This window comes from Odontesthes bonariensis, chromosome 6 (genome assembly GCF_027942865.1).
Source record: "Odontesthes bonariensis isolate fOdoBon6 chromosome 6, fOdoBon6.hap1, whole genome shotgun sequence".
NCBI classification, from domain to species: Eukaryota; Metazoa; Chordata; class Actinopteri; order Atheriniformes; family Atherinopsidae; genus Odontesthes; species Odontesthes bonariensis.
This window is the reverse complement of record NC_134511.1, coordinates 32,807,385-32,817,869: the sequence shown is the minus strand read 5'-3', so window position 1 is coordinate 32,817,869 and position 10,485 is coordinate 32,807,385. Positions and strand designations below refer to the sequence as shown.

At 41.7% G+C, this 10,485-nt stretch overlaps 1 protein-coding gene across 9 annotated transcripts in view; it reads left to right on the top strand.

Annotated features, from left to right (window-relative positions):
• Positions 1-4,188: 4,188 nt before the first annotated feature.
• fbrsl1 (fibrosin-like 1) overlaps positions 4,189-10,485 on the top strand; it is a 282,772-nt gene continuing 276,475 nt past the window's right edge. For 5 of the 9 annotated variants that reach the window (XM_075468386.1, XM_075468385.1, XM_075468384.1 and 2 more), the window contains exon 1: positions 4,190-5,494. In XM_075468386.1, the coding sequence (XP_075324501.1) occupies positions 5,192-5,494 (303 nt within the window). In that variant the 5' untranslated portion in view covers positions 4,190-5,191. Of the gene's footprint in view, positions 5,495-10,485 lie in introns of all 9 variants that reach the window. The other 4 variants (XM_075468381.1, XM_075468380.1, XM_075468379.1 and 1 more) reach the window with 2 other exon arrangements.

Sequence of the window (10,485 nt, the reverse complement as noted above, 5' to 3'; positions counted from 1 at the left end):
ATTATGTGAATAGCTGAAAGTCACTTTCACAATCTTTAGTTTTAAAGCACTTTGAGTAGTCAAACAAGACAAGAAATGTGCATATAAATGCAGCTCATTTAGCTGAAAGCCAGAAATGTCCACTTGTTACCAATGTCAATGGGATTTTTCCAGAGTTCCTTGACATTCTGTTCTTAACTCCATAGCTATACATCGAGTAGTTTTTGTATCAGACTGTGGCAAGTATGCTTGTTTCCTCTCAAATGGTAAAAACAGAAATGTTCTATCAACAAGTCAACAAGGGTGTTTTTTAGTAAACATTCTTTCAACCTGTTCTCACTCTAAAGTTGTCATACGAATGCAAAGGACCCCTTTGTGTTCATTTGCAACACACAGGGTACACCTTTGTTGTTATTTTTTTTGACTTGGCAGTGTAGTGCAGAAAATCTCAAGGGATGTCCAAAATGTACAAAATAGATGCCATGAGATTGGAGCCGTACGGGGTCTTCAGATAATATCACTGTTGTTTAATGTGATTCTGTATAAACCCATGAAATGGAGAAGATACTTGTTGCAAAAGGCAATGGTGCTTTGTATAATATGATTATCATGTTAAAAATGCATTCTACACATTAGACAACTCTTGCACTCATGATACATATTAAATAAAACAAGTTTCAAAAAACACATTTGAAATGATAGGAAAAATGGTTAAGTTGAGAATTAAAAAAATGAAAGAGAATTCCCACCTATTCCAATGCATTCATGCTTGCTCACACATCAAACTGGAAGGAAAGATGGCACTGTGACTAATTACTTGTGTCATTAGGAAGAGGCAGATGGGTTCGCATGGGAAGAAATACCAATGAACACCTAATATCAGAGGCTTAAGGGTTATGATCTCATATGATGAAAAATTACTATATTTGGCCAGTGTGAAATATTGCTTTTAAGACTCCTCTTTTTTATTATATGATCTTCATAGTGCAAGAAGCAGTGAGGGGAAAGCAGGAGATGAGCCAGAATTAAATATTTTCAGTCAGTGTGGTGGTTCATTTGTAACAATTTTCTATTACGGCAGGAAATCTCTGCAAAGCAAAGCTTCTTTTATGCAAATACAGAGTTCTGTTAGGTTAATTATCCAGAGTACAGTGTACTGCTGTTGATTAAACCACAAACTGCATTAAGCAAGGGACTATATTGAAGTGTAAATGATATGCATAAGATGACACAAATTTGTGTATACAAAATATATAAAGATGTTAAACTTGGTGTTTCCTTACAGCTACTATGGAAGGATGCCAGTGCTGCCAAAGATAAAAATAACCAGGTGAATAGCACATACATATTTGACCTATCAGATGTTTCTGGAGCTGGAGACGGCATCATCTTTATGTGTTTTTAAAACACTGTAACCACTGTGAGTAAACCCTTCTCTGTTTGAGCAGCTTTGAAAGAACTAATTCAGTAAGGAGATTAAAAAATGAAGAACAGGTATGGGGAGAGGGCCGTGCAGTAGAGGAAAGAGATTACCTCTGTTTCTTCCATGCTACTATTTGCTGTGAGCCTAATCCATAGCTACAGACTCTGAGCTCCCACATCGCAGTCACTCAAACACTAGTCTCTTTGAAATGCTTAGCCCCGGCTGCTGTGAAAGCTGAGCAGAGAGGCTGTCATGCTTTTATGATGTATAAGTGGAAGAATTGTTTTTCTTTGGGTCAATGGCTGCGATAAGGATCCATTTAATGTCGCTGAGGTCAAGGTACTTCTTGCTTTAGGTTATTTTTCACTGAGATACAGTGTTTCTAAGAGTGGATGTGCTGTCGACTTGGAATTGAGAGCTGGGACATCTGAAGCAAGTAATAACACACAAATGGATTTGCTATTGCCACACAAACACACCATATCCTTTGTAAACTATAGCTCCACATAAATCAATACTCCTAGATTTCACACTAGAACATTAGACAGCTGTAAGATTTACAAATCCCTACACTGCTGAAATAAAAAGACATTCTCTTGGTGTCATTACTTTTTTTGTCCACATCCTGTTCATACATTGGGACCAGCTTTGGTTAACATTTATTTTTTGGATTGTACCGTATAATGCGATGAATGTGGTTATGGCAAACTAGGTAAAGTAAATGCACGATTAAGATCAGGCCTCTAAGTAAAACATTAGGTACAGTGCCTTACTGAAGTAGTCGCACTATTTTATATTATTCCTATTTCCTTACCCTGTCACATGCCTCCCACTTTAGAGTACTGAAATATCTTAGTCAACCAGGAGATAGGGGGAAAAAAAACTGGAAAGTATCTTTTTCAAGATATTCAAGATGTTTTAGAGCTATCTTTTGCAGCACAGCTGTGAGGATCTTGAGGTATGTCTAAAGGGTTGTGTTTCTAACCACTAGCATTAACATGGAACCAAACTGAATGGGTCCTGGTGTAGAGCAATAACAGGCACAACAAAGATTCCTAGTCAATTCGAGTTCTGTTTTTTTTTTTTTAAACATATTTCCCCTTAAACCGATTGAGTGTTGCTTTAGAGGTATGCTTAGGGCCATGCTGAAAGACGAACCTCTAGTCTCAGTTCTTTGAAAGACATACATTTGTGTCCTCTAGAATTTGCCTATATTCAAAGCTCCATCCACCATTCATTCAAATCTAATCCCACAGCATGATGCTCCTGCTGCCACCAAGTTTCACTGTGTGGTGATGGTGCCCTCTGGATAATGAGAGATGTTGGATTTGCACCATCTGCAGTATTTCCCTTCATGGCAATGGCAATTTAATTTATATAGCACATTTCATTACATGTAAACCCAATGTGCTGATCTAAGATAAAGTATTGGAGAACCACACTTATAAGAGAGCATAAGACCACACATAACAAATTTACACAGGAAAAATAAGGTTCAGGTTCACGTGAGAAATAATCACACACACAGTTATTGATTCTAGGCTTGTGCAAATGGGATGGTTTGGAGTTTAACTTTGAAAGTAGACCTAATGGACTTAATTTTGATGGCCAAAATATTCAGTGTTTGTCTCATCAGAACGGAGTACCTTCCTCCAAACTCCAAACAAAAAGCTTTGACTGCTTGTGTTGTTACCTCGGTGAATATTGGCCTCTGATTGATATCTGAATTGTCTTAACTACATGACAGTAACTTCATGAAGTTCAATTAACCATAGTAGCAGGCTTACTTTATCTACACACAAAGTAAGAGAAAAGACTTCCAGTTAAGCAAAGCATCATGCAAATAGTAACCAGGCATTTACAAAATAGGCACTACTTCCTCGACTACTAATAGAAGCATTGTCAACACATTTTCCTCTGAAAATCAGCTTGACCTGCAATCCTTCAGTTATTCTGTCTAAATGATCATTTGGTGGATTATAGATTTGCAAACTTAAACTTAACTTTAAGATTATCCTGCAGTCAATAATGACTTTTACATAATGAACAAGTTTTGTAAAAGTGTCTATAACACTGTAGGTGGAGTTAGAGTTCCAGTAGGGGCAGGGAAACCTGTAATGGAAATAATTGTTACACAATACAGTGATTATATAATGTCATTAGCCTAATTCCTACTGATGAAAGGCAGATAGATTAAGCTGTGCTTTACTTTACACAGGATTCCCTGGAATTCCCTGAGGGACCCCTTCAAGTCCCCATGCTGGTGACTGGGAAGCACACAAATCTACCTCCAAGCTTTAAAGATCTGGGGGCATGGTGGGCATGACATCCCATATTTCAACATATTTACAGTGTGCTCATGAAGTTTTAGACCTTTATGTTAGAATGAAATGCAGCGCTCCACAATTTGTGCTGTATGCTGGGGGATTTAGAGCAGATGATGGTCAGATCCGACAGGATGGAGAAGCTGTCAGAACATGACTGATGCATGGAAGTATGTCTGTGTGTGTCCTGGATTTTCCTGCAAGTGACAGCATATACTGTCACTGGGAAATCGTGATGTGGCATCAGCTCTGGCACTAAAAAAAAAAGGTGCCATGTGTGACAAAATATGCCCAACAGAAAGAGAGGATGACCCCCCCCCCCCCCCCCCCCCCCCCCCACCCCGTTTTTTCTTCTTTTTCTATTTTTTTTACACCGGCTTCCTTCCTTTGGTAAATTGTAGGGCAGAGGTGGCGGAAATACGTCAGTTATGTGGGTTCTCTGAAGCTTGACTGCGTCTCTTAATTTCGGATGAAGGGAACGTGAAAGGGGGGCGGAGGGGGAGAGGAGATTTTAATCACTCCTGTCGCTTTAAGGACACTTATCAAAGCCTTATTATGCGAATTGAAAATACCATGAGCCACTGAGCAACTGAGCAGTCAGGGGACGGACTGGAGTGGATTTATGGGAAACTCAACATTATCGGAGCTTGAGGAGACCGCTTCGTCGCCTTATGGAGTTTGATTACACACTGGATGGTTGGCTTATTCGGACGGTTCGGGTCATTTAGGAGATATTGCGCATAAGTAGCTCTCAGACTTGGGATCCTTTTGCCCCCGGAGCGCAGAGAGGAATATGGTTTAAAACTCAACGCGTTGCCTACGGGATTATTCACTCATCCTACAGCCAGAATCGATACTTGTACGTCCGTTTGGTTTCGGACGGATAGTATCCCGAGCTCTGTACATGACAGCCGTGGATCATGGATTGGGGTGGTGGAAAACAACAACGGCCAGCGACATGATTCCTCTGCGCTGTCTGCGGTATGCTGCGTGGTCAGGCTTTTGCATCGCCTGTTCTCATTCTCTTGCAACAAAAGTTACAAAGCGAGTGTAATGTGTGGATTTGAACTGTTTCGCCGTTTTGCACCTGCTTTAACGGACACCGCGTCGACGTAGCGCTGATTCGTGACAAAATAACGTGCGGGATCCGCGCCGCTTCGCTCTCTCTGCCGCCTGTGTGGGATACTTGAACATTTGCCTATCGTAATGGAGATCGGGGGGGTTTATAGTCAAGGTCACTGAGTGTGTAAAGGCTGTATTTGCGCCGCTATTTACACGCACACACACAGCGCTATCTCCGCGTTATAGCGCAGCCTACGATTCTCGTTCCAGCGTGTGTTATTTGTTATTACACGGTGCAGCAAGCGTGTAGGCGTGCACGTCCTGTGGAGTTACATTTTCAGTTTTTTTTTTTTGTTTGTTTGTTTGTTTGTTTGTTTGTTTTTTGACATTGCAAGCTTTCTACATGGATGCTAAACTGAAGCAGGGTCGGAGATGCCGGACCAAGCGGGAGAGGGTGCGGAGGTTGCGGGAGGCAGGGAGCAGAGACACCCGCAGCCCCGACCCCAACTCCTCCTGCTCCGACAGGGAGGGACACAGTCCGGGGAGAGACACCGCCTCCCTGCCCGGTAAAAAGGCGCCGCACCCCGCAGCCGCCACCAGAGCCCCGCGCCCCCCTCGGAGGAAGAGACGGGAGTCCAGCTCACAGGAGGAGGATATCATTGATGGATTTGCTATTGCCAGTTTCATCAGTCTGGAGCGTCTGGAGGTAAGTGGGAGCTGAATCATTACCTGTTATATTTGTGTGCCTGAATTCTTTATCAGTGGACAAAGTGTCAAAGTGGAGGTCTCTGAGGCCAGCAAGGAGAGGACTGGTCTAATTTGTCACTAATTTAGTTGAGATGATGCTAATTAGACTGAGTGTGGATGGCTCCTTTAATCAGCTGATAGTGGAGATTAGAGTGTCTTGGGTTCACTCCCTTTCAAGGTGTTCCTGGTCAATTATTGGCTTAATTCTCAGGGCTGTTGACAGCTGTGCAGCTCAGTATGTTTTTGTTTTTGTGGTGCCAAGTCTGCGTTATGTCTGCTTGGAGCCCCTGTCCTGGAAGTGTTTGGCAGCCACTGCAGCACACTGCTCTGATCATTTACTCTCGCAAGTTTTGTTTCTGAGAAGCTAATTATGGAGAGCATATGGTTTGTTGAGAAAAAATAAACAGGTGCTGTTGTGTCACTTGTGTCTGAGGCTTTTGCTGTTTCAAATTCTGATTCACTGTGAGTAATCAGTGTGCTCTTGACATTTTGCCCTTTGATAAACTGCCTACTGCTCCGTTCATCTGTTACAGGCTGATATGCCACATGTTGATATGTCTGTTCCTGTCATTACTTTGCGGCACGTTGGATGTCAGAGGATGATTTCAGGCAGAAAGGAGGTTCCCTTGTGACCTCCTCCTTTATTTGTCTCCTTTATCTCATTATGTTCCAAATGACAAATAAAACATTGCTCCCTGTGGGATAAAACAGGCAGACTGACAAGGAAGCCAAGCTTGATTTTTTTTCTTCCTTTTTCCAGTTGCTTATTCTGGGAATAGCACTGCTGTTGTTGATATAAATCACTGCTTTTACCAGACAGAACCAAGTCGTCCTCTGCAACCCCATTTGGAAGCCCATGGTTCATAATATGGCTGGTAATAACCAGCTATGATTGACTCCTGCCTCCCACAAGGTGCTTCGTCAGTATAAGTTTGGAATGCTGACCTGAAATATCACCTTTTACTACAAGATTTACTCACTCAAAGCTAAGAATCAGTTCTCTAGCTCCCATCTGTTCTGTTCCCGTCAACCTGTTTGGGACAGCTATGATTGTGATGCTATTTCATTTCTGTTAGCCTCTCATAGACCCTTTTTGTTGATTTAGTTGGAAATTGCTGGATCAAATGGAAGGATAATTCCACAAGTTAGTTCCACAGTTAGGCTACAGCAGTTTTTATCCATATTTAAACTAGTTACATGTTATTGAATATGTATAAAATGTGTGTGTTGGTTCCTGTTCTTGATTTGCCTGACTACACTGTCCTGTGTTGTTGCATGTGAACTGCATGAGTATTTCTGCTCTTTGTGCTACATGGCTGCCATTTCTGACAACTGCTGACCTGCTGACTGTGAAACACTTTGAAGCAAAGTGCCTCTTAACAGTTTCCCATGCCAGCACGCTGGTGTCTCCATTGCCATCAACTCAGTGTCCTAATGACTGGTTGCAATATTCTTGTGGGTGTTGTTATGCAGTTTAGTTCACAAGTTGCACATCAGTGATGCTGCTGTGGACCTTGTGTCTTTGAATGAATTTCACTAGCTTGTTCTATCAGAGTAAAAATGCTAAATTTTTGTGTAGGATTGGGAGGAGAAGCTGGATAATTATCCATTTTTTGTTTTACACATCTCCCAACAATAATAGTTGTCTTAGTCAAGTGCTAAATCCATGTTGAGTGAACACAGATAATAACAGTGTGCTCTGCATAGAAGCTTATGTTTCAAGGCTAAGCAAATGAGGCATGATATGGCTCTATGTGAAATGATAGTGGCATGCCAGCTACTTGCTGGTAATTGGTCTGATTTGCATGCAAATGGAGTGTGCTTGTTAAAGGATGTTGGTGGATTGGGTAGAATTGAAATAGGGGACGTGGACAGTTTTTGTGTGTGCTACCCTTTGATTTTTGTGCATACGGAAACTGAAGTGAGTGTGTTGACTTCATACAACTTTCATATTCTGTTTATTGGAAGTGACAACAATAATAACATTTGTTTCCAGTTAATAAGCTGCACCACTGAGAGTGAATGCCCTCTGAAAAGCCCGTACCCTCTGGAAACATCACATCATTGGCCATGACTCATGCTTTCACGACTCACTATGTGGTCGAGTGGCGCTCATGACCTACACTACCTGCGCTAATTACTCATCAATTATGAGGAGGACACAGCGGCCAGGGAATAACTCTGACCTGATGCATCATGCTCAGATAAGCCAGCACAGCCTCAAAGTATAGCTGGCATGTGGTCCTCTTAACCTCTTTGAAGTGTCTGATGGTCAGTGTCGTTACGTTTATGTCAGGCCATTTTGACATCTTTGCAAAATGCCAGTATTTACTCTTATATAATCTCTTTACATTATATTTTCCTTTTATTTTAAGCATTTCAGAATAAACATAGGCTATTTCATTTAAATCCATGTGACATTTGGGAAACTCATTTTTTGAATGTCTGCAACCTTTGCACAACTGTCTATTCATAACCTGAGGTTATAAGTTTCCTCCAGAGCACTATGACTCTAAACGCCCTCAGTTAGTTGGCATTGTTGATATGCCAGCTATGCACAGATAGGATCAAGCTCCCATGACGAAGGCTTAGTCTGTTAGCCTGCTCCCCGGAACCTGTTTCATTACAGCCGACAGCAATTTGCAGCCACGGCCGCATTTGATTATGCCGTGTTTATTTGCTTTGAATCCCCTGGTTTCTCATCGGAAAGCCGCTTACTTACCTGTGCAAATCTGCTGTACATACACAGCTGTGGTGATTTGTCGCAGGCACCTTATCATGATTAGAAAAATGTTCGGGATGATTTAGTGATGATTCACGCAGAGTCAGTCCGCTACTGTGGGCTTTTGGAGGGAAAACTGTAAAGCTACAGTAGTATGTTCAGTTTGTATGGAAAGTATTTTAGAAATTGCTTTTCTATTCTTTTAGCGATGCCTCAGTGGAAATGCCTGCAGAACAGACAATTGAAATAAATTTACATCAGAGGGTTGTATTCTAAAACGTGGGAACACATTTCTGGAAGACCAATCTTCTGGAAGTAAAATGTTTCCACCTGACAGCAGTGCTGTAAAAGAATTTACAGCCGAGGCTTAAATCCTCCAGAAGTCTCCCTGTAGGTATCAAACAAGTGAGCAGATAATAAAATGGCACAATTACCCATCTGCCACAGTATTAATAAGATGTTTGATTTGCCTCATTTGGTGTGTGAGTGACTTTAGAGTGGCAAATCCCTTCTTGTTAATCCACAATCCTTCTGTTCATCTGCTTTTACATGAATTTACAGATTTGTTTGGGTTTTTCATTCTGCAGCAGGAGTTTCTAAATTCACCCTAATAGGGATTTCGGTTTAGTTGATTTTGTGATATTACAACAGTGCCAGTGGCAAGAGGCCGATAGGTCAGGGATTTTGGAAAAAACAAGCTCATACATCAAAGTTGTTGATGGGGTGCACAGTCTGTCTTTTTTTTTTCCAGGGATTTGTCTTTTCTGGATGGCTGTTTTTTCCTGCACTTTAATACAGTAATCATCATCTGCCGTTGGCCATTGAAGCAGCTCAGCTGTGCATTATGGGTATAGAACGTCCCTTGCCCGAGGGGAGCTTGACAGTAATTGTTAGGGAAGCTTTGAGTTGGTGCTTAATTTTCTCAGCCTGTGAGTTGGCAACCAATGCATGTATATGTTGTTACATTTCATCAGGTGCTGTGATGAAGTCCTCAAATGGAGCAGCAGTTAGAAAAATAGTTGCCTAAAATAGCAACACTATTGTTAGCACTCAGACAACACCACTTTTCAACTATCATTAATCTTTAACAGCTTACACTCAAAGACAACAGTTAAGATAATAGGCAGGCACCCTGGTAGCTCTTCTGTTTAGATGCACTGTCACCCTGTGATCATCAGCTGAAGGTGATGGCTTCCTGACATTAACAGTTTAGAAAAGACTTAAAATAGGGTGAAAATCACACAATTTCCCATCTTTTTCTCGTGGTCAGCCTTGTGTTTCTGCTCTGTCGATTGCTACTTCAATAACACGCAGCAAACTGATACTGACACCTGAAGCCACAGCAGACTTTGCTTTAGTAAGATGTTTTGCCTCCGTGGTGAGGCAGCAGATTTATTGCAGAGGTTGCAGCAATCTTGCTTCGTGTTTTCACTCTCCCCCGACAGTGATAGCGCTGTGCATCATATGGCGGCACTGACAAACAACTCCGGCTTTAATTAACAAGGCAGCCCCCCGAGGCTCTGCTGCTCATTGGCTGACGCATCCCACGGAGAGAGCTTTCTTAATGCCAGTGGGATGTCCCCAGGCCCTGGCTCTCTCTAAGTATCACATGCTGTAGGCAACAGCATGGTTGATAAATGCACAGTCACACTCAGAAGCCCCCCCCCCCCCCCCCCCCCCCCCCCCCCTCACACACACTCAGCATTGAACCTCCACAACCTCCAGCATCTGTCAAAGCCATTGACCAGCGACCTAAAAATATCCACCCAGGGAAGGTTCTAGTGTGTTGTGAAAGTGTGATGATGTTGATCAGAAAGCTATCACTATCACTTTACAGCTAATCCGCACTTGTCTCAAGTATGGAGATTCACACACACACAAAAAAACATAATAGGAGAAAAAAATGCTTGATCCGTACTAGCTTAGACAACATGTAGCACATACAAAATGTGATGGAAATTGCAAGAAGTGAACATTTTTGTAACCAACTGAACTTCAGATTATTTCCTTAATTCACTGATTGTGTGCTTGGCCTATAAATTTAGTTAGAAATGACTGATGAAATTCAGTTTACTGTCAGTAAGAATTCCTACAAATTACTATGATTAAAACTGAACAGAAATGACTGAAAAGGTTCACTGATAAGCCATCTTTTATTAAGCTATGATAAACTGAGGTATCAGTTTGAGTGTCGTTTTACCTTTGAATATGCTAGGGAAGATTTGATA